The sequence below is a fragment of the Pseudopipra pipra genome, chromosome 9, assembly GCF_036250125.1.
Source record: "Pseudopipra pipra isolate bDixPip1 chromosome 9, bDixPip1.hap1, whole genome shotgun sequence".
Lineage (NCBI taxonomy): Eukaryota > Metazoa > Chordata > Aves > Passeriformes > Pipridae > Pseudopipra > Pseudopipra pipra.
The window spans coordinates 14,202,770-14,227,332 of record NC_087557.1 but is presented as its reverse complement, the minus strand read 5'-3'; the positions used below and the strand labels follow the sequence as shown (position 1 = coordinate 14,227,332).

Here is a 24,563-nt window from a genome sequence, read left to right as displayed (position 1 = left end):
TCTGTATGGTATTATAAACATTATCTTGCAGACTTCGAAAAAACAGCCTATCTGTTCATCTGAAGATCAGAATAATTCAGAAGCCATTGCATTCCATGCTTATGGTTTCCCCTCCAAAAGATTCTCTGCCCAGCCATCAGGACCATCCACCTATAAACATACAGGTGCTAATATACTGTGCTTTTTAAAAAGCACAGAAAATATGTTGAAGCTGTCAGAGAGTCAATCTATTGTGAAAATCTACTCTCACAATAAGACAGAATACTGTTAACAGTAATTAATGTAAAATGCTGAAGCACCCTGTGGACAAAATGGCCTGCTGGCCAAGCTTAGCAGTCAGGAAGCTGTTGTTCCTTAATCAGTTCTACCCTATCAAGCGTAAGGAAATAGAGACTGAAAAACATTAAAATTCGCATTTGTTCAAGCTACTGTCCCTAAAATTAATGCAGACCTAAACAATAAAAATGATCACTTCAAGTACATGCAGAATCACAAGGCCATGACAAAGATAACAAAAGGTGGGGAGAGAGAAGGAGAAGAAACACACTCCTATAAATCTTAAGCAGTAAACAGCTGGGAGAGCACACAAAGAGTTGGAAATTTCATGCTCATCAGTTTCTCAGGGAGCTACACAGTTAAATCCCCTTAAGTCAAAGTTTATGAGTACAGCCTAAATCAGTCTTAAAAGGCAGGAAATTTATAGACAAGAACTAAGAATCTCAGCTTTAACTTTGAATTTCCTGGCTTTTGTTGGTAGAAGTCTGACTCAAGCATTCAGTTTTTTGTATTTAGTTTCCTTTTGAAAAACGATGACGACACTTTCCTGTAGAACTGTGAAACACACAGATTGGAATGGATATTCTGGTGCTTTAGTGCCAAGAGGACTATTAATTTTACAAATTAAAGGTGGAAAAGCATTTGGCATGCTGACACAAGGAGCTGTCTTTTTGTCTTGAAGTCTTTACTTCCACATTACCTGGATGTTTCACAGATTAACAGTAAAAAACTTCCATTTCAGACAGATTGGAAAAAAAATATTTACGTTATAACATGTCCCTACAAATGGACTCTGAGCTTTTTTTAGTCACATTGCATGAGACAGAAATCAAGCAACACTTCCTGCCAAAAAGTTGTCCAGTGTAAACAATATGAAAGAAGCTACTGTAGCAGCAAAGCTTGTAGAAGAAGAAAACTACCTCTTCAGACTTTCTAAGTCTTTCTAATTATCAAATACTACTGCCACACTACACTACCAAGTCCAAAATTTACATTTTTCATATTAACCAGTGTCTACATTAAAATAGTAACAAGTCTTGCACAACAACTGTCAATGTTTTTAGCAAGTCTTATTGCAATGAAATGACAATCTGCTTTGGAATGTACAGACAGGTTTTAATGTCAACATTATATATAATCTACCAAAAGATGGGAAAAAGAACGGTAAAGCAGGGTAAAATACCAGGATTCCTTTAATTCCTCCAAAAATGATATTTTATTGTTAAACACTTTTGCCTTATGTTCCATTCTAAAGCAAGCAAATGCCACCTGCTCTTTGGGACTTACCCGTCAACCTGGGAGCTCTGGGTTTCCAAAGAGCCTGATTCCATAGGAACACCATCCTTTGGCAAACTTTTCACAAACTCTGAATACTGCTGACCAGGGTCATAGAGTTTGGCACTCTCACAGAGGGACTGGCAGTTAACTGGAAGAGATACAACCTGAGCATGCTGCAGCTGGAACAGGTTAACTGTTGCCTGTTGGGGGAAAAAGACTTTCATTATCTGTAGATCATTTACTAGATATTTCCCTTGCACATTGCTCAACAGAAATTATTATCCCAACAGAACATTTTTTTAAACAATAAGACTAGAAAAATTCCAGAAAATAGTAACATGTTTGTGCAAGATTCCTGAAAGTCACTTGTAAAAACTTGATCTGTAATACAGATACTAGTATTTCTCTTCTCTCTGGGTTATTGAATCCTTTTGGTAGCAAAGGCAATTCCAATGGCTTCCCACTTTGGGTTGATCAAGATCAACAGCAAGTTTTTTCTGGCTACCAAAAAGGTATTTTTCACGCTCTGGGGGGGAATCTGAGTCAGCATTACAATGATGAAGCAGCTGGAATTCCAAACCCAAGTGAACTCCATATTGCCTTATGAAAAGGACAAAATTCTATCCTGATAGACAGATTAATTGCACACTTTCTTCATTAAATTACATAACACTTCTAAATGATTTTATCACAAGCCAGAGACCAGAAAAGGGGACTCTGTGTGGCTGCTTCTTCAGCTTTGGGGCTGCAAAGGAGTTTGGAATTTATACTTGAACTGACAAGTCTGTCTAAGCTTTCTATTGGTCTTACAGGTTGGTTTTGAGGTTGCTTGGGGACAGGGGGGGTGTGTTTGTTGTTTTATTTTCCATCTCTGCCCCGGCATTAAATTGTCTTTGCCTTATCTTAAAAAAAACCAAAACAAAACAAAAGAACCATCTCTTGACATAATGTGTTCTTAAAGCTTTTTTAGAAATTGTGCATAAACTATATAGTAATATATCAGAAAGATAAATAAAATTTATCTTCCTCTGTCCTTTGAAAACTTTTTATTTTAAGTGCTAACACTATAGATGGGGCTTTCTGTTACTTTTAACAATATTTATATATCTCTGTGAAATATATTTTAAAAACCATGCTTACAGCTTTAAGAGTAAGATCACACTGGTAAATAATCTCCCGAAGCTGTGTTAAGACATCACTTTTAAAGCTTTCCAAATCATTTCGTTTTTCTTCAATCTCTGCCATGCTTGCTTTATAGTGCTCATTGGCCTCTTCAGCCTGGAGAAAACACAAGTATAAAGGGTTGATGGACTGCAGGCCTTGATACTAGAAGCAAGAATAAAAAAAACCCACACCACATGCTTGTAATTGGAGATTCCCATTTAGGGTAAGAACATGATTAAAATTAAAATTATGAACTGAACTCTTTCCACTTAGGAAAGATTTACTTACTCTTTCCACTAGGAAAGCATGAATAGAACCAGCATAGGCTTAACTTTAAAAGCAAGGAACAAAAACTCTTTACCTTTTGAAGAGCTTCCTCTTCTAGCCTTCGTTTTTTTTCCAGTTGCTTGCTGACATCTTTCACAAAGCTTCCACTTGAGCTGAGATTTTCCTCCTCAGCACGAGCAGTGCAGGATTTTGCCTTTTCATACTCATCTTGACGCTGTGTATATAGCAACTTTGCTTTTCGTAGAGCAGCTTCCAGCTCTTGCTGCAGAATGCAATGAAAGACAAAGCAGAAGAATAACTGATATTAATTTTTCCGTTATTTAATGTGATGTTTAAAGAGGCTGTTATGCACAGGGCTGTATGCTGCAGTTCAAAGTACACAGTCATTGAAAGACAACTGCTTAAAAATATCAGATTGTCATCAAATTGGCAGTTATGTGCTACTTACAATAAGCCCTATAGATGATACTTGTGAATGTAAGTTCATAACAAGCCTAGTTTGAAAGTTTCTTCCTTTTGAAGAATTTTAGACTGAACCGTTAGATATGAAAGAATTACCAACCATTTTTTTCTGTTCTCGCTGCCAAAGCTCCTTGATATCTTTCCTTTGTCTATCCAGCTCATTTTTCCTTCCAAGAAGAGGCTAGATAGGAAATATTAATAGAGTACATTAAAGGCTTATAGGCTGCAAGTTCATTCTTTTAAACATTCTGTGGTGTCACAAAACTTTAAAAACCCTAAAGAATATTTTGGTCTTTTTTCTTTAAGCTTACCTGCACAAATTTGTTAGACTGAAGAGCAGCAGCTGTTTGTTGCCAAAGTTGATTGTTCTCAATATCATTTTGAAAAGCATTAATGAATATTGATTGGAATGGCATATAATCCTAAAATTACACAAAACACATTAATGTTCTAGGTAAGACAGAGATATGCTGACATTCTAAAAGTCAGCTGAACTAGATTTTCAATTAAATTTAGTAAGTATTTCTATGTGTGTGGAAGTCAGGTATGAATGTAGAAAATTACTGATTTCTCATCTGCATTTCACTTTACTAGGAAAAAAGTCTACAAGTCCAAATCACAAAGCATACAAGATATCAGACAGAAAAAAAGCACATTGTGAAAACTATTCTGGGTATTCAACAAAAATAATTTTATATATCCAAATTTCCATAGGAAACGGAAGACAAAATACAGCAGATCTTTTAACCAGTACTTTAAGATATAAATCAATTCTGTATCAACTTAAAAATCTACTCCTTCATATCCCTGAATTTTACTTTTGGACAAGGCATTCAATACTTTGGTTCAATACTAAGATTTAAGACTAAGATAAAGCCCCTAAGATGTACTCACCTGGTGTCCAACAATAGCTTTAGCAGTTTCAGCCATTTTTGCTAAGTTTCTAGAACACTCCAGTTCTGTTAAAAAAATTTCACAGTTATTGTTTACACTAACAGTTGTAACACATGCTAAATGCTTTTTACAGTCTTCCTTTAACAAATAGGCTACAGAGGGGACCACCTTCACTTTGTTACAGGCCTTTAATTATAGGAAATGTGTGATAGTTCTGTCCACTTCAGCAGAACAGCTACTAATTTAGAAATCACATTACTGACAGTCTGCAGCACAGAGGCCTGACAACAGATTTAATTTCATCATGACAAAGCTGATTAAATGCCAGAAAGAGCCACTCACCCACGCTAAGCTTTTTTTCTACCCATGCGACTACATCCTTGATATATTTTGACAATGCTTTAGCATAGGACAGAGCTGATTCGATCCCACTGTCATTTCTTAGGAGCATGCTATCAACCTCCTCTGCTCGAAGATGTCCTGCAAATAAAGCATCGAACACAAACAAGTGATTTTTAGACATGACCACACACTGAGAACAAAGCCAGTATTAGCCAACTGTGAATGCTTAAGCAGCTCTGATCTTGAGTTGGTCTTTAATGCTAGTTGATTCTAAACAGGACTGACAGAGGTTTTAGAACAAATTAAAGGGTCATAGTATTTTATCTGGGGTAGTCATATGGTCAGCATAACTTTCTTCAAGAAAGTGACCCAACAAAACACCAATCTTATGATGAGATACAGAAGAGCTTCAGGCCTTCGTTCATTTCCCCCCCCCGAAAGGCAACCAGGTTAATTATTTACAAAAGAATAAAACCTTTGCAATAGCATCTTTTTTTTTTTTTTTACAGTGAAGTTTTAATGGCAGCATGGGTGTGTAAAAAAGTGACCAAGCAACTGACTTAAAACATTTTTAGAAGAAATAAACCCCACAGATTCAAAGAGGTGTTTATCAATGTTAAGTGAATTACCTACCTTGAATATCATCCCTTTCATGCAGTGAACCCCCAGACTCCACGGAAAGATTTTCAAAAGACTGGTGTACAAGAAAGAAAACATTAAGTTAGCAATGAAAAGCTCTCACTGGAACTGACAGGCTAACCAAATAAATGGCATTATCTGCCCCTTTCCTTTTTTGCAGATAAGGCAAACTGCACTGTAACTCCCTCTCAACTAAGGCACAACACCCTCTAACCTCCCACAGCTGTCGAATGAGACATAATAAATAGCAAGGAATCATTATATACCTTTAAATCAACAATCTTGAAAGGCTGTGATGAAAGAGTTAAATATCAACCAGATTTGTTGAAGAATTGAGTTCCAGCTTTTCTTAGATCCCTACCTATCTTTTAAAAACCTTTTCATACGGACCTAATGTCATATACATGTAACAGCTGTTATTCTACAAGCCATTAGAATCCTGTATTTCTTCCTCAAAGGAATAAAGTTATTTCTCCTAAATTACTTGCAGGTGTGCACTGTAGGCACAACAGCTGACTGTAGCACTTGCTAATGAAGCCCTGACAATCAATACAACCTGGCAGAATGTAATCCAATAATAAAAGGAATGTAGCACATCATGTCATCCCTACCTTTGTCCTCATGCTGCATTTTGCTACCCCTTTATTTGTGAAAGTTGAACTATTTGTAGGACTGTGCTGTAGACCTGACTGCTCGACACACTTAAATAAATAAAAATTTTACCTAGTAACCTCTTATCCCCCTAAAAACCAAAACAAAGAACAACAACAAACCCTACATAATTTTAAATGGAGAAACTACTCTTCACAACTTTGAAGCACAGAGCAGACAGAACATAAAGGCTAAGAAATAGCTGCAGAGTGCTCTTAAGCTTTACAAGAACAGCTTGTTTCCATTTAGACTTTGGAGCTGGTTTATTTTCAGACATTTGCTAAAATGGAGCACAGTATCAATGATGCAAGTAGTTTTGGTTTGTTGGGGTTTTTAAATGTAACTGAAAATGGATCATAAATCACGTAAAAATCCCTCAAGAATAATTCTTTACTTCACAGCAAAAGCAGCTTTTCCATAGATCAAAACATGAAAGGTATTAATCATCAGTTGAACACTGAACAGAATTAAACTATAGTCTACAGAGCTGCTCCATTCCTAAAAGTGGAATACTAGTATAATTGCTGTCTACTATAAGAGAGTTTTAACAAAATGGAAGGGCTCTTCCAGAACAAATGGAAAATCTATCCAAAGCTGTCCATCAACCAAACTGTTAAAAAAAATAAAATCTTAATTTAACAATGGATCAATACTCAGTTGTGGAGGCAGTTTGAACATTCCTAGACTTAGTTCAGATTTTATAAAACCCTGTATTTTATAATAGCTTGAAGTGCTTATTAGTTATGGTCCTAAAAATTGCTTCTCATTCTGTAAGACCTAAATCACTGCAGTCCTGAAAACTGTTCAGTCCTTTCCAGTCCCTCAGGCACACAGACTAGTTAGGGCAGCTAATCAAAGATTACTCATCCTTTCACATTCACCCCATTGCAAATACGTAATACCACGTTTTGAAAGCAAACGTGAACAAATGCTTTCACATATGTCCTACAAGTTATTATCAGAACTTGAACCATATAGCTTGCCCCCTCAAGCAACCAATGACTCATCCTGGCAGTCCTAGCAAAAATGAAAAGCCCGACTTCTAGATAAGATTTCACTTCGAAATTCAGTGAGGCTCTTTCTTTTTTTCCCCTCCCATTACCCAAGACTCTCACCCTGACAGAGGCAAATCTCCTCACACATTTTGAAAATTTCATCCTACTCCTTTATTATGCTCTTAGATCTGCATAGCATCAAATAGCATTCAAACAGCTCGCTGAGTAATGAAAGGTCAGACATGTCTGTCTCGTCTCTTCCAGTATATTCTGAAGCACTTCTGTTTTTAATTAAAAAATATCTTTGCTTCCACCTTGTATGTCTGGTTGCACTATGAGGGCTAAAATGAGAACAATTACATTTGCTAAGAGGGGGTATACATATTATTTAACTTAAACTTCCAAGTGGAATGCCTGAAGTAAAGAATGTAGACTCCCCTGCAGTCAAGAGAAGCGAGATCAGCGCTGCCCATCCCCTTCCTCCTTGGAGCAATCCTCAACAGCTTAATTAGGGTAGTCCCTAACTAAACAAGCAATTAAAATCTTTCTCCTTAATCAACCCTCAAAAAATTTACATGTTAAATTCTACCAAAATGTTACACTCTATCTGTTTAAGATACAGCTAGCTGCTATGATCAACCACTGAACATAAACATCTACAGGAAAAGTTAATACACCTCTTCAACATTTTGCATTTAACTCCTTCTAACACTCAACTCCTAGCTAGCCTCCAAATTACTGTCTGAATTGCAGATCCAAGTGAAATGATTAATCTGTTAAGTGTATTTATTTGCCTAAATGAAAAGACACTTAAGACAGATTTCTAAGAAATTGAACTATGTTATCCTACTTCAAAATTTATAATTGTTTACCTCCACATTAGGAAAAGCAAGAGACACAACAAAGAAGGGCTTTTAAATACAAGCTGGTGACTTCTGAAGCACCTAGAATAGAATTCCTTCTTCATTTCACTGTATTCTAATTTCCCCTTGGCCTTCCCCCACCCTTGTGTTCAGAAGAGTGATCTTTTAGGCAATCATTCACTTCACAGTACAATATATAGGACCATCTCATTCCACAGGCATATACTTTTGAAATGCAAAACCATTTCAAGATTAAAATGTTGGCAAATTTATCACCTTCCTTCTCCTGGTGAATCAATTAGATGAATTAGTACTTGTTCCAATAACCTCATTTAACTTATATGAGATGCTGGCTTTTATGCTATTTTATTTCATACTTTGTATCAGCAACCTGATTCTAAGTTTGCTGGAACCAGTTTTCTGCATAGCCTACTTTTCCTCCATATTGTTTATGAAGATGAGTTTTGTAGCTACTACAGAAGTAGAACTTCTATGATAACCCATATTTATCCCATGTGTGTTATCAAACATAGTGAAAATTTAAAAAGACTACTTCTCAGCTGCAGCTGCACAGCATTACTGTGATCAAGTCTGTGTGAAGGAATGCTAAGCCTTAAGTATGTTTCAACAAAGCCTTTAAAAAAACCCACAATTTAAAATTTTTAACCTTGCTACAACTTGGCTTGTCATATGCACTACTTACCAACTGCATTTACCTTGCATTTAACTTCTAATTTTATTTTGAAAGTCTGCTTCTAGATACACAAAAATTCAGAACAGAATTTGGAACTGAGCATTTTTCAATCACACCTTCAAAGTGTTTAAAGGGGAGATTAAAATGCTAAGGTTTTTCTTTGACTACCTATAAGTTGACAGGTATCTTAGTGAATTGTTGCTGAAAGAGTTAGAGCACAAGCTGGGCTCCGGAAGAAGAAAAGGTTATTTTGTAATGAATATTAGTCTTTGAAAGCCAAAAAGAGGTCATTAAACCTTTAGCTTCTAGGTTTAACAGGTACATTCTAACTACTCCAGCATGTAAATCATTCAAGTATCTTACTTTTCAGTATTTATTTATTTTCAGTTCACTACTTCAAAAATCTCAGAAAAAACTGCACCAGCTCTATTGAGTCATCATTGTCCTTTAGAACTGAGAATACATTCAGGTATCTGAAACCTTGAATACATATTTTTCATGGGTTTAATCTAGTTTTAACGCTCAGATGACTCCAAGTGTCCCATCCCCATGATGCACAGAGTCTCAGTAGAAATGGAAGTCTCCTTTAAAAGATATCATTCCACACTCCAAGAGAACGTGTTTAGCCTACCCGACTTCTCCGAGATACAGGAAGTCCCAATGACGAGCCATTGTCTACATCTCCCATAAGGAAGTCTGAAACCCTGCCAGAAAAACAAAGAATTGAATTGTGTTACTTCATTACTTTACCTCACCAAGCAATTTTGTATCACTGGAAACAAAAATTCAGATAGTGTTTCTAACATCCTTTAAAAGTTCTGCAAACCATTTTTAGAAGTAGTCTTATATTCCCTGTCATTTCTATACCATCATAGACTTCCTTGTTAAGGAAAAAACCAAACAAACACTCAAAGCAGTAAAATTGTTCTAGATGTGATTAACTTAGTTTGTCAGCTAACATTTGACCAAAACAAAACTACAGTTTTTGTTGTTACTTAGTCTTAATTTGATTCAGCTCCGTTGATCTCTTTAAAAACTCCTTCTGCATTCCAACTTACACGTTTCCAAAGGTGAATGCCAATGTTTCAATGGAAGAAGATATTTCACTGAAGAGTTCTCTCTTGTTTTCTTCGTTAACTTCTTTGAAGTTCACCGCTTAGGGAAAAGAAAGTAAACCAAAGGGTGAGAGGTGAGGTCAAGCAAGCAGGTTTACCAGGCCTAAAGACAAATTTTATATGCAATCTCCTACAGAACATGCAACATTATACTTTTCTGAATAATTGAAAAAACACGGTTTTAAAGAAGATCAATAAGAAAGTAAACACTAAAGGAAAGAAATTAACACAATCCAGATGCTTCCCACAATGAAATCAGATTACTGTTTCACTTCCTGTATCTTCCCACTTTAGAAGCAGCTTTGTGTGGGAACACATTGGTAATGTGATGGGAAGAGAAAAACAGTAATTTACCAGAGTCAAATCACACAGCAGCAGCACCACCACCACCAAGCAGCTCACAAATGCAGTCAGGTATTTGAAAAACTGTTTCTTTTCTGAGTAGACATTTTAGAACTCAGGAGCACTCATTTATGGGGGTGCTCCCCTAAATGTATGCAATGCAGAACACAGCATTTCTGGCTTGAGTACAAGCAAACAGAAAGGTATCAAAAGGCAATGTCCATTGCAAAACCTTTTAATTATTTGCTCCATAGTCTGGCAAAAACTCCTCAGTTTTTCCTGCTAAAAGTGGGGAAGAAACTCAGCATAACAATTGGTGATGCAGAATAGGAAGAGGAGCAATGCTGAACAAACTAGATGGTTAGACACTCAACACTGAATCTTTAGCACACTTCCATGACAAACTGGAATAATGAGACAAAAAGAATGATTCATCCAGAGTTTCTATTAACAACTACTAAACAAGAAGGAGGAGGGAGAAAGGAGAAGAAAAAAAGCACAACCATTTTTGTCTGTTTTCAGTTTCACTCCTTAATCACTGGTGACTGGGAGATTTTTTGTACAGAAGTCACATACACTCCTTTAAGCCAAAGTTGTGCCCTCTGGATGGAAGTTTTCCCCAATGTTACATTGTGAGAAGTAACAATTTCACATTAGCATTTATTTTGTAAAAGCTTCTTTTTTTTAAGCAATGCATTGTTCTCAGTCCTCTAGATGCTTAAGTCACACATGCTTACATCTGTTTCAGAGAACTGCAGTGACACACATACAGGTAGTTCACCCCATTCATCACTTTTTGCAAAACCCGCAACAAGGTTCATTTACGTATCTTCCTTACACTTTGAGTATAAATATGGAAATAATGGGCTACAATGACTTCTAGAAGTAGTAAAAATTAAAATAATGTTAAATTGTTGCCCATTCTATACACATTTTCTTAGCAAATTAAATTACCAGGCTTTAATCTTAAAAAGTATTCAAACTTCCTGCCAGGTGCCTAAACACTAATGGGTAACAAACAAAGAAAGTACAGTAATCTACTCCCCCATTAGACTTCCTCTGTGAAAGGAAAAGTTTTTAACCAGTAAAGTTATACAGTTAAATCCATTCCTTTTTACACAGCATGTCAACAGACCTGATCAACATTCTTATAACTATTTCTATACAAAGCTATTACAGAAAATACATATTCCTCTCATGGGCCATTTTTACAATTACTTGCAGATATGGAATAATGTGTTTTAAGAAGCCTACAGCAAAAAACAATCACCACATATTACAAAAACATTACCAGTCTCTCTTGCCCCAGTTAACTGCTAAACTACAGCTTCTCCTTTCTCTTCACTTGCTACACTTTGTAATTACATTAAAAAATGCCTCCGGCACCTTTGTTTGAAATGAGACTTAATAAAAGTCCACAGATGAAATTTTTTTAACAAATTTGTAAATAGCAGTGACTTTATTTATTTTTTTAATATTCAGGTTAGTTGAAAACCTCAACTTTCCAGAAATAATGCTACCTATAAATCCAAATAAATTCCAAATCATTAAGCAACAACAGTTACTATGAGACCTATTGATTACCAGCCACTAATGACTGGAAAAATCATTTGAGTGCCGGTATGAAAAGCAAACTGTTTCAACATTAAAAGGAACTAACAAAAACTGCCTATACATTCAAAGCACTTACCACTGAAATATTTGTATATCCATTAGCCACAGTGCCTTCAGAGAAAGAGCACTTCTTTCACTTCGTTAACAAGACATTAACAGAGAGAGCCTTTCCCTAAAGAAATGCCGTCTGGTTCACTCTGCCTTCCTGTTCCAGGAAGAGTTTTGTTAAGCTTTACAGTTTATATGCCAAGCAAATCCTTTCCTTTCAGGATCCATCACAAAAGGAATAACCAATCTCAAATTTCTCAGAATTACCACTTCTCCCAAAACAGGTTAGTCCAATTTCTTAATAATTCAGTAGGATACAAACAGCTTTCTTCTAGCTTACCACCAATGGAATGCTGATGTACTTAACATCAACTTTAAACCACGCACTCTCTTTCCCCAGGACATCCTGACTGCACACAATAGCTCCTGACAACAATGAACTATAGTAATCCTGCCATGTCTGGAAATGACAACTATCTATCTATAGTTCTACAGATTTCAAAGCACGTTTACAGTTTGACAACCCTTTTAAGTAAGATTTCAGATGACACATACTGAACTTCAAAAAAAAAAAATCATATGATAGCGGTACATTAAAATCCAGTACCTGAAATACACACCTATCTTAGAGTGGATCTTTATTGCCAAAGCTGTCTTCAAACTGAGGTGGGTTTGGCAATCTCATCAAAATGCTGTGAGATGCTGCAGTTTCAGTTCTCCAGTCACACCATCAAAACCTTTCTGAATCAAGCACAGACCAGGCTGGGGAACCCAAAACAGCCATGGAAGTTTTGGAAGTGAGAATCCCAGGAGCTGAAGCACTGCCTGAGGACATTTGAGCAATGCTTCTGAAACTACCAAGAAGAGGCTGACAACTGTCAAGACCAAAGTGCAACCAGGGCCCTTTAAAAGGTGATGGACAGTTCACCGTGATCACAGCACAACTCACAGGCACACAAGGCATGGGACACAGCCATGCTAGAGTGTAGAAGTTCACTTGCTTCCTCAACCCCCCTCCCCATGGACACGTGCAGGACTGGCAGCAGCAACACTATCCTGCCAGCTTCTGCAGAACCTGGACAAGGCAAAAACAAGCTTGCAGAATTTGCACGTTTTGGGCCAATTTTTTTGTACCCAATAGACTTACATGGTAACATCGCCATTTATTTTTTTAGACAGGAATACACCTTCTATCCATACTTTACTAGCTGACTTTTAAGCAACTGGATGACTTCTTGGAACTGAATACCTTTGCAACAAATTTTATTTTTAAACTCCCAACAATGCCTTCAAGAACCTTTCAGAACTACTTCAAAAACAAAACCACCACTCTAGCAAACAAAAAAACCCCAACCAAGAACAAAAAAGCCACTCCCTCTCCCAAAACAAAGACTTGTAACACTTCTTGTTGTTGTCCCTCTTCTTTAAAAACGTGTAAAATAAATGGGAGAGAAGCCTGAGTAAAGAGAAGTACTACAGAGACCAGAAAGAGGAAGAAGAGTATTCCTGGAATGTCACAGCTACAGAGGATCAGCAGGCTGTCCAGGCCCCACTGTTCTACTTTTAGTTATTAGTGCCATATAATTCACCAGCCTGTACTTCCTACCAGGTTTGGCAGCCTTCTCAACTTGAACTGGATGCCAACAAGACAAGTTTGAGGAACTGTTTCCTTCTTTCTGCATAATAAATTTTGCTCTGAATTTACATCACAGATACACCAACAAAATTGAAATTACTTGATCTTCCTTGAGGTATTTCATTTTGATGCAAAACTTCTATAAAAAACCTTCATGCCTAAATAGGAAATTTCTACAAGACAAGTGCAATTTCAGCTTCACCAGGAATCTGTGTCCATTCTAATGATTCAGTTAAGTCAAAAGGTGTAATTTAGAACAAAAGAACAGTACAAACTTGAATTTGGATCAGGAGAATCATGTTCTCTGGGGCCATCAACTATTCAAAGGCACTGAGTGGGAAAATAACAACTACAAATATGATGGGGTGCCAGACTGGGAAGTGACTTCCAGAAATAGGAGTCTAAACAGGTTCCAAGCAAGATGCTTCATTAAGTTGCAATCCTTCCAGGTCAAGTGAGGTGTCATTTAAAAGACACTCTTTATGAAGCACTCAAGTAGGCAAGTACAGAGTCCAAAGAGGCCCAGTGAACCACATCATGTCTGAGATTTAACCAGAGAAATCACATATGTCACATCCCATCCCACCCCCCCTCCACACCATTTTCCTTCAACCTCAGTCCAAAATGGTACAGGTCTAACATTATCTATTCTGTCAAGTATCATTATCTTTAAGAAAATTCAGATAACATAGCTAGTTTTTCCCTCGATCTGCCTAAAAGGAAAAGCATTAGGCATACAAAGCAGAACTACAAGTACATTTACATCATTTCCATTCTAAGATCCTGAGAAATGGCTTAGAGGCTTGAAAGAGGGACACAAGCACTCTAATTTTTGCTAGCAGTAATTTAAAGGGGGTAGCCTACCTGCACTGGACATTATGTTTAAAGCACAGTACAACTTGTCAGTTATGAGAATACTTCAGAAGACAGAGTCACTGAGGTTGCACAGTTATTGTAACTGACTTAATGAAGAGCAAAAGGCATTCATTTGTTAAAACAGCAGCTTGTCCCTATATGAAGTTCCAAAGACAAACTAGATTTGAAACCATGGCATTATACAAAGACTCAAAAAATGAGGGTGGAATCACACATAAATCCTGGCTTGTGTTTATTTCATCCTCTCCTAAATAAACATCAGAAGTTTTCCATGCCAGGTTAATTCTCTTCCTAGTCATAAATCTGACTACAAATACACAGTACTTCCATATCTTTTTATAGTTCTGTCTTCCAATGACAAGAAACAGATGAGTCACATGAACTTCTTTCATAATGTCACATTAACACAGACGGGGAAGACAGAGGAAAAAGGATACTGGTTCTGTTCTACCAGCTCCTCACATTCTTGTAGCTTCCTGTTTATTCAAAAACTACATTACCTCTAGAGAAATAACCACAGCTGAAAACCTGTGAATGCATGTGTTACAGATAGGCCACTGTAAGCAAATTTGAAGTTTAATATGCTTACAATTCACCACAACATGCTGTATTTTTACTTCTGCTTCCTTGGTACCAGCAGTCATACATTTCAGCTTGAATACAAACCTGGAGCAGTATGACCTCTACACAAAAAACAGCTGCAAAAACCAAATGGGTGCTGAAGACAAACCACCTTCACATTTACCACAGGTTATGTTTTTTTCATATAGCAAAGGTTTAGCTGTTCTCAGAGAAGCAGCACTTAAGTACCAGTCAGAAAAAGCTAATGTCTTATAACTCCCCAATTTTGATGCATGTGTGCACTTAAGTCTCCCCAAGATCAGCAAGCAAACAGCAATCTCTCAGGGATACTCTCTGCATTTCAACTGTTATGTACAAACCTCTAAGGCAAGTTCAGAAGTTACAGAGTTATAGTCCAAAGATCATTTCAAATACCAGGTACAGATCTATAAGAAACTCTACATGTAGCAGGAAGAAAATGCAAAATAGGCTGCTAGTACCTGCCAAGATCAAACAAATTGGCAAAACTATCCTTAAGAGTCTTGGAAGAATCCAAGGTATAGGAATCAGGCAGCTAAACACCGTGGCATTTTAACTCATATTCCCACTTTACTGAATAAGCAGCGTATATTTCAACATACTAGGATAATTAGGAAACAAGAGGGAAAACCCTAGAACAAGGAGAAAGACTCAACTATGTGTCTCTGGAAGAAGGTATTCTGTATTATTTAAGACAGGCAAGAGGTGGAGATTTAACCCTACACTAAGCTGGTTCCATAGTAATATACCAGACAGAGTAGGGAGAGCTGCAGTCAAAGGTTCCACAGGGAAGAAACAGCTACAGTTTACAGGGCTGGAGCAATTGAGTGCTTCACTATTTACATTTGTGAAAGCATAGGTCAGCAATAAAAAGTATTAACACATGTTATGTCTGCAAGGCTTTTTTTTTTATTGCTGTTGACACCTTTACCATAGATATGATCCATCTGTTTAATTAATAACTGTTAGGCCATTCAGATATTTCTTCAGTTGATATAAATACAATACCATCCCTACAGATTCAGAGAATTAGGCAAAGATTCTTGGCAAATCTCAAAGTGGATGAATGCCAGGTTTATTACTCTGATATTATTCTGCGATACACAGGTAAAGAAAAGCTCAAGTTCAAAGGCTTGTGCTTTTTGAATTCAATGTGGGTTTGCAGCTAGCTTCCTATGAACAGAATGTTATCACATCAATGAGAGAACAAGCTTTTTAATACTACTCTTCACTTCGAAAAGGTATTTTTAAACAAATATTTAAGTATTACTCGTTAAAAAAATAGTTTTTTCTGTATACATAGAATTCTATCTATAACTCCAAGCCAGAATCAATCAAGTCGGTAATTACAAGAACTTTCCAAGAATATGAAAGGTAGTAATTCCTTACCTTTTACTTTTGCAATAACTGTTCCTGCAGCACTAAGAATATCAACTGAATTTAGAGTCTGATGTTTATTTATCACTGCTTTTAAAACGCGTAGCAACTCCCCCAGGCGTTCGTGCACTACCTGATGCAGGCCATCTTGATTTTCTGAAAAAAAGTAAAGGAGAAACTACATTAAAACAGTGAATTAACACCCAATTACATTACAAACCACTTTGATGGTATTCAGCTGCATGGAATTCTAGGCCATATTGAAGCTGCACCTACTCAGAACAAAGAAATTGTTAAAAATAGTTATACCAGCAGTTGCCAACAGTTTACTTGCAATGTTGCATATCATTTACATATAAACTCATTTCTCACAAAAAGTCAAGCAAGTATATTAAAAAAAAAAAAAGTGCTGGGGGAATTCTACACAAATACCCTAAAGTTTCTGAATTAAACCATCTTTTTCTCATGTCATTTCATCAATCACCATTTGATAATTACACATATGCAAAGAAGGTATCAACAAAAACAGATTTGGATTGTTCACTAAATATTTCTTCACCTGATACAAATTCGACATCATTTCTGTATATTCATAGAATTAAACAAAAATTTCTGGCAAATGTTGGCTAGTTTTTAACTCGAGAGTCAATGATATCTTAAGCATCATTAGTATATAAACCTAGATCTACAAAGGTCTGTCTTTAAGCATGTCAGTTCTGACAAATCAGTTGAACACCTAAATTATTTTGTAAATTAGGCCTAATCAGAAAAATTTTCAAACACACATTCCAAGATGGTGATGCTCTGCAGCATACATCTCTTGCTATGTGCCCCTAAATCCCACCCTGGCTTAGCTTTTTTAAAAAATAGTTCTTATTCCATACATGGCACAGGTTCAACCACAAGCTTTCCCATTCTGTTACAGAAGAGGCGCTGGTGCATGGAATTAAAGTTTCACATGCACTAGAGTGCTGCGTTGCAAATTGTGGTAAAAAGCTTTCAAATTCAGGAAAGTCTAGCTTATGAAAAAGAAAAAGAGGATCTAATACAAGCTGACTCACTTCCTCACTGAGCAAAAAGGAATGGCAACTCTGTGTTGTCTGTGGTCATGATAACAAACAGGTCAATACAGACAATTACTGTACAGTGCAAATTGACCCAGTGCTACTCAGAGAACAGTTTCAAATCAGAGCCAGTTTGTTCTGGTTACAAGACATTGTATTTAGGCTAGAGGCACCTACATTCTTCTGAGGAATCAACAATGTACAACAGGACATGTCAGTACAGTGTATCACTGCTGTCAGGTGGGCAGGTGGGGGGACTACATACAGATTGCATATCACTGTATCAGGTGCAATAGCAAGTCTCTTATGGACTGCTGTGCTTCAGGCTTTACCTCTCTAGATGTCAAATATCAGGAAATTTTTTCCCCCCAACTCAGACTGGTTTATACATGGTCAAAGGAAAAACTTTGACTCAGGAAGTGGACTAAGGCAAAAACTTTATCTACCATTCACTGGCACTTTGCATGTTTTTTTCCTGCTGGAAGGGAGTAGGAAGCTCTGTCCATAACATGACACACAAAAGTCTAGGAAAACCCATCTTACACAGCAGTAAATTAAGAAAGTTCTACACAAATTGTTAAAGAAACACAGCTGTGGCTTTATCTTCATTTACACGTACGCTGTAATTAACAGTGTAGACTCAAACACACCAAAGAAAAAAAAAAAGTCAAAAGCCTGGTACTAAACGTGGCCATGATTCAGTGCTTCCACATTAGCAACAGAGGTTGTTCATGACAAACACACATCAATCTAAAAGGCATATTATAGCTCAGAGTTTTGAACTTATTGGGGAATGCAATTCAGGCTTGAAGCAGTTTCCATGTAAGCAACAACAGCAGAAGCTGTGATCTTGGATAAGAAATAATTTATAGGGGATATGAAAGATCAGAAAATTATAAACCCCATGAAAATAGTGGGTAGAATCAATTGCTTATCCATGTCTTTCAGTTATATGTAAACGCATCAGATGATTAAACTGAGCAAGGAGGAGCCAGATGCAAAGCAGAAAGGGGTGATTCTTCATGTAAGAGACCTGTGGAATTTCTTGCCAAAACACAGCATTGACACAAGAAGTTTACATGGAGACAAGGAGAGACTACACAAGTTCTTTTAAGTTTCCCTGTGTGTTACTAATGAGTCAATAAATGCCACAGCAGGTCTGGCCGTGGGTTCTGCAAGCTTGTGCCTTTCACAGCAGTGTTGATGCTGCTTAGGACACTACACCAGACCGACTGCTTTCAGCAGTCCAGTCACCCAGCATCCACAGCTGCTGCACAGTTGTGCACTTCAGTAATACAGCCTTGCTGTCTTTGAATTAATTCCTTCTGAACTTGCCTCCATAACTTCTTTTCACTCAACTGCTCCACTCTTTACTCTACTGAACTATTAAGCATTGTACTAAAACAATGTAACTTGTAACAGCTTGAGAATTCTCCTAAGCAAAAACAGTTCAGAGGATATGTCCAACTTATCATTTTTACTCTTCTCTAGCTATTCACTTTCAGCAATCATCGGAACTCAGACACTGAGTTAGACACAGCTTTAGCCTAAGCTGGTATGACCATTCCCACCTTCTAACATTCAGAAATTTTATAGCTGTAAAAATGAAACCAAATAATTTTAACGGTCCCTTCAGGCTTTAATCCATCAAAGCCTCAATTGTACTCCATCAATGCAGGAATAAATTGTTGTTGGGAGTACCAGGCAGCTCCAGGCAAAGGCAATGAGGAAAATGAAAGACAGCAGAGCTGTACTGATGCCTACAAACCCAAAGTGGATCAGTCAACATAGAAAATGTATCTTAAAATCATAGCAACGTGTTATCTTTAGGAATTAGGATATTTAAAGATAGTTCAAACTGGTTTATTAAGAAATACATATATCAAACTGCACAAATTATTCTTGTGAGTTCAGTGTGACCCACAACTACTACAGACTTCTCATTATGCGATTAAAAAAGTCTGTTAAGGTTCCTTACGGGTTAGAGGAAGGCAGAAAAAAATATACAGATGATTTATTAATGCATATCTGATCCCAAAATGCAGTTTCTTAGTATTAAAATTTGACAGGATCTTACTATAACAATAGAGTTGGGGAAAAAAGCAAAATAAGTGGGAGGGGAAGAAAGAAAAAAAAACTTGAAGAGGACACAAGCCTCTTCAAGTCTGAAACAGAAGCAGCAAGCTTCAAAGGGAAATGCAAGTTGAAAATAACTTCTGAGTTGAATTAGATGTTTATCATACCATCCAGGAGAACACTATCACTAAAATAATGCACTCAAGCAAGAGATTAGTTATTTGTACTCTCAAAAGCAAAGGTCTGGCTACACCCAACTGAGATTTCTTTGTATTCCATCACTGTATCATTTGTTTACAAAATATCTGAAACATTGTTTCTGTGCCTCCAGAAGACAAAAGGCCTGTGACACAAGTGGTGCTTGGGGAGCGGTGGGGGCAGAAGTCATCAGGAACTACAACTACGCTGCATTCAGTGACTGATATCAAACAGACACTAAACCAGAGATTTCCTGTTCATGACGGATTTAGAAACTTCAGGTAGCAAAACAATCTAAATATGCCAAATCAACAGAAACGCAGTCTTAACGCTAAGAAGTCCAAAAATGGCTGAGACAAAAACAAAAGCATAGCAAATACAGCTTACAGTGAAAGGAATGCATGAGGGAAGCGTGTCCAAAAAGTTCCCACAGCAGTTCAATCTGACTTCAGTAGTCATAAAAAAAATACTTACTTTCAGTTTTTCTTTTGTCCCTTGTATCACTGTACACATTTATTTATCTACATGAAGTCAAGCGGAAATTCTCCACCAGTGGATGCTATATTGTTTTCAAATCTCTCTCAAGCTCAATAACATGAATTGCAATACCCCAGAAGGCTAAGACTGTGACTGCCGGTGCTCCTGCAACACAGAGGACCTCTCTGGGCACTCGAGTTCAGCTGTTCGCTCAGGTGACTAGAGTTTCCTGGAATCTCCTGGAGGAACAAGTCAGCCCCCGACATCTCAAAAGGAAAAAAACTGAAGGGGGACAAAAAGGGCTTGGAGAGAGCTCAGTAGCCTATCTGCAGATCTTTCATTAGGATTTAAACAAGCTCTTCCAAAATGAAAGCATCCTCTGAAGGAGAAGTGAAGAGAGAACAGGGTGAAAAAGGCATGCATTCAAAGCTGACAAACCTAATGCACAAGAATGACAGTACAAAGCAGCTGAGAAGTCTATCAGTGTTTGCCAAGCCATCTCAGTAGCCTGCTGTTGTCATTAGCATCCCACTCCTCAATGGTTTTGGTCACCACATTTTATAACCATTCAACCATCTTTAATATAAAAGCACCGTAACCTATGTATTTTCTAATTTTAGATGTTTCTCAAATTGAAGCCTTTGTTTAGAAGTTACTGAGCAATAATGGCCTTACAGCTATGGATTCTATTCACGCAAAACAAAATCAAATTTGCTCATCAAGCTTGTCAGCGCCAGTCAACCTCCCTGCCAAGTCAGGGCTGGTCACAATACACACAGTCAGGAAAGGCACTGCTGTGTCAGTTGACTGGCATTCTTTTGTCTGACCTGATTTACTGTTGGCCCAAACATTTCTGAAGCTGTTTATGTCAACAAATGTTTGCCAGGACAAGTTTAAATACAGACTAACAGTTTTTTCCTTCCGTGGCCACTGCACATCCTACATTGCTGCTCAGACCCATACAGAAGATGTGTGTGCAATTACACTTACTGCTTCTCCACCTAGAACATTAATGCTTTTTAACAGCAGACTCTCCCCCTACTACCCAATTTCCACCAGTCACAAGAGAAAGGAAACCACTAATACAACTATTGTTATACTGCGGCTAAAAGTTTGTTTTTAACATAAGTTGATCACACTGATGAAAGACAGGGTAATGATCTAGATAAAACAACCAAAAAGTAACACATCTATGAAAAATTCTTCAAGTCAGAATACATATAAGACTTTCAAAGCAGGTATTCTAATTCACACCATCTAATAAGGTCTTACTTTCCATAAGAAGCTTTTTACAAGTAGAAGGGTGTGATTAGTTATGTCATGCATTCAATGGCTTTCAAAAATGTTACACAGTGTGGAACAATCTGCCATGCATAATCTCTACACTCATAAGTTTACATACATAGACCAGTCTCTTTTGACTGGGGGAGAGAATACACATAACTCATCTCACTTGTTGTGAAAATCTTACTATAAACAAGGTAACTTGTATTTTTGCACAAATATTTTCTTCATCTACCTTCATGAACACAGTTAAATGCCTTGACTATGATAAGAGTCTACTGTAAACTCACTCTATGGACATTACCACTAGAATAAATGCAACTGGATGAGAATACTCAAATGCTGGTTGTAACCACCACCCTCACTTGGCCTAGTCCTCATTTGAGAACTCCCTTTGTAAATCTGTTCTCCTGGGATCAGATGAAGAGCATGTACTTCAGGTCCCTTTTTACTTCCACTGAAATATAGGAGTTTCAATTCTGGTTTTAAGTACCACTTTGCATCTGCATAACTGCAAACTCTTTCAGGACAAAGGGAGAAGCCAGACAAAATAGTGTTGCAGGATGGTGGTGAGAACAAGCACCAAACTGCAAAAATTTTTCTCAATATCTGAATATTTGGATCCAGAACTTTTTACTAAAGTTTCACCTTATGGAATACAAACAATTAGCTCCTCATCACTTTCAATCTTGAAAGGATTCAGAAGAAAGAGGTTTGAGTAATCAACATTTCAGTCTGCAAGACCAACATCTTGGCTAAAAGACTGTCCACTCTTATTTACTAAAAAACTCATTTTTGACCTTAAGGTAAATTACATTGTGTTTCTATTATGTTATACAGAAGGATTACATGATATCACTAGTTATACCACTTAGGGCAGGGGGAAAAGTCAGAATTGGAATGAAGCTAATCCAAAGTAAAACAGATATCAACTAAAATCACATCACTAGCCTCTTCATCAATGTCCATATTGTGTATTAGGAAACTGTCAGCACTCAGGTCTGAATCTGATCCAGATTATGAGACTTCCCAGTGAGCATCACAGCAAAACAATCATACAACAATGAACTGTGAGGAAATCACCTAATTCCTATATCTGCAGTTTGGGAAATGGTCCCAGATTAAACCATCCTTTTATTTTTGCCCTCCTCTCCCTGTCAGCCCCGTTCTAACACGATTAACAGCCTGGCACATTTGTCTGATTTAACAGACGTCACAACCACACTCAAAAGACCACAAGAATTAATCAAACATACAGTGAAAACACATTTTACATTTTGGTTTGACCATAGCAAAGTTGATCTATGTCACTGCTGTCCAGCCTAGCATCAAGAAAGCTTTTTTTAAGACAATAAACGTATGAGCTAAGTGTGATTTTCATCGATTGTACGTACACAAAATGAATACAACTTTTTCCTTTAATGGTGGTGTAGATATTTTGTTTGTTGATGGTCATAGTTTAGGACTGATAGCTAAGCATCCTTAGCTATCATATTTCTTCCTATATTTGACTGCATGCTGCAGATACAAGGAATGAAACATTTTAATTCACTGAAAACTAAAAACTCAGAGAATTTCTGCAAGAATTTATGCTTGTAAACTCTCTAGCAAGGCTGGAAGCTGCCAAAGGCATGAGTAAAGTCGTTGCCTTTCAACCCTGTTTTATGATGAAAAATTAGAAGCTACCTACTAATCCTTCTGTCAAGAAACATCACACTTGAAGCTTCCAAAATATCCAATCCTAGCTTTTTTGTTAATCAGTACCATGGCAACCCTCGTTGTCATGGCATCACTGAAAGACACTACACCAAATTCAGTCTTTGGCAACATGTGCTCCAGAATCCACTGCAATCACATCATATTACAGCAAAAACTACAATTTATGAAAAATAATCAGTTAAGCAGTTGTTTCAATGAAGAAAATCTAGGGACATGTGAAGCTTGATTAGGAATGAGGAAAAGAAAGTAATGAAAATAGTAACCCAAACCTCTACATTTGATATGAAAGCAATAAAGTTTGGTAAGGTTGTTTGGGTATTTTTTTTTGAGAAGAGCAATATACTGACCTGATTCAGTGAGAATGCATTGAAATTTCCTGCAAACAGCTCATTGAATACAGTATATTGAAAGTAGCAATGTTTGATATCAGTTTTTATATGCAAATAATGTTTTTATAATACAAGAAAGCATTTAATATTTGGTAAGTCAGTTGCCTATTTCCTGTTAAACTACTAAATTTGATCTTAAAATTAGGTTTTACAAATTTAGTTTAAGATGAAAAGCACCTGGAACCTCCTTTTTTTTGGTATTTTAAGGGTGGAAATTCTCTCTTTACTTTTTGAAATAAACAGGGCGAATACGCAGCCTTGCAATTGTTCTTGGATAAAACACAAAACTATCCCCCATTAGTTCAGCCTAAAACAGGTTAAGATTTCGAGCACGATGACCTTTTGTTGTGTGCCACAAATACCCAAACAGATTTGTCATTTGCTATGAGGGATTGGCCAAAATACCTCAATCTATCCATTTAGATTCAACCATTAACCATGCTGCCTGGCCTCTGATGTGACCTTAAGCTGTGGTGGTTATTGTTTTTTTTATTAAACTGGGCTAACATTCCTACCCCATTTCAGTTATGGACCAATTCTGTACTTGTGAAGTCAAAACTTATATAAGAAGTCTACTACAGATATATAGAGCAAACCAAGACTAAATTCCTTTTCAGAAATTAAAGTTACAAAAACAAAGATGTCTTAAAATAATCTTTTCAACAAGTCAGTAAAATACGTGTACATGCAAAATACATCAGAATAATCAAAATCTTGTAATTCTGCCTACACTGAAAGCAGCTACTTATTTTCCTTTTGTTGGTTTGCCAACTGACATCAGCAGAATAGTTGTTACTTCACATTCATTTCACATTTAAATTCATAGATGAACTCCCCATTTGTGCATGTGGGGAAGCCTTTCAGAAAAAAACCTACCACAATACAGCTTTTCATTAATCTATTTCAATATGCTGTACACTACATTCCTTCAACTTTTTTATTCTATTAGCCCTGAGATTCCAGTCAACTAACCTAGATATGTTCAGCCATGCAGTTTAATCTTTAGAATACATTAATCTTTTATTAACCCAAAATTTAAAGAGCACAAACTAGTCATGAGAATTGCTGATGTTTGCTTATTTACCTGTTTCTGATAAATGAAAATATTACATGGCCACTTTAGCCACTGTTCATATAACTTCCCTGAATCATCTAGGAGATTAAGAATAAAGCTAGGTGAGGATAATGCTTCACAAGTTTCA

At 36.9% G+C, this 24,563-nt stretch overlaps 1 protein-coding gene across 7 annotated transcripts in view; it reads right to left on the bottom strand.

Moving 5' to 3' along the window:
- ARHGAP29 (Rho GTPase activating protein 29) overlaps positions 1-24,563 on the bottom strand; it is a 49,670-nt gene that overhangs the window by 9,612 nt on the left and 15,495 nt on the right. For 6 of the 7 annotated variants that reach the window (XM_064663950.1, XM_064663951.1, XM_064663952.1 and 3 more), the window contains exons 3-13: positions 16,167-16,310; positions 9,605-9,701; positions 9,178-9,250; positions 5,338-5,398; positions 4,705-4,842; positions 4,363-4,427; positions 3,780-3,890; positions 3,569-3,649; positions 3,080-3,268; positions 2,695-2,832; positions 1,564-1,754 (exon numbers count right to left, since the gene is read on the bottom strand). In XM_064663950.1, coding sequence (XP_064520020.1) covers positions 1,564-1,754; positions 2,695-2,832; positions 3,080-3,268; positions 3,569-3,649; positions 3,780-3,890; positions 4,363-4,427; positions 4,705-4,842; positions 5,338-5,398; positions 9,178-9,250; positions 9,605-9,701; positions 16,167-16,310 — 1,288 coding nt within the window. Of the gene's footprint in view, positions 1-1,563; positions 1,755-2,694; positions 2,833-3,079; positions 3,269-3,568; positions 3,650-3,779; positions 3,891-4,362; positions 4,428-4,704; positions 4,843-5,337; positions 5,399-9,177; positions 9,251-9,604; positions 9,702-11,693; positions 12,029-16,166; positions 16,311-24,563 lie in introns of those variants that run through there. The other variant, XM_064663954.1, reaches the window with a different exon arrangement.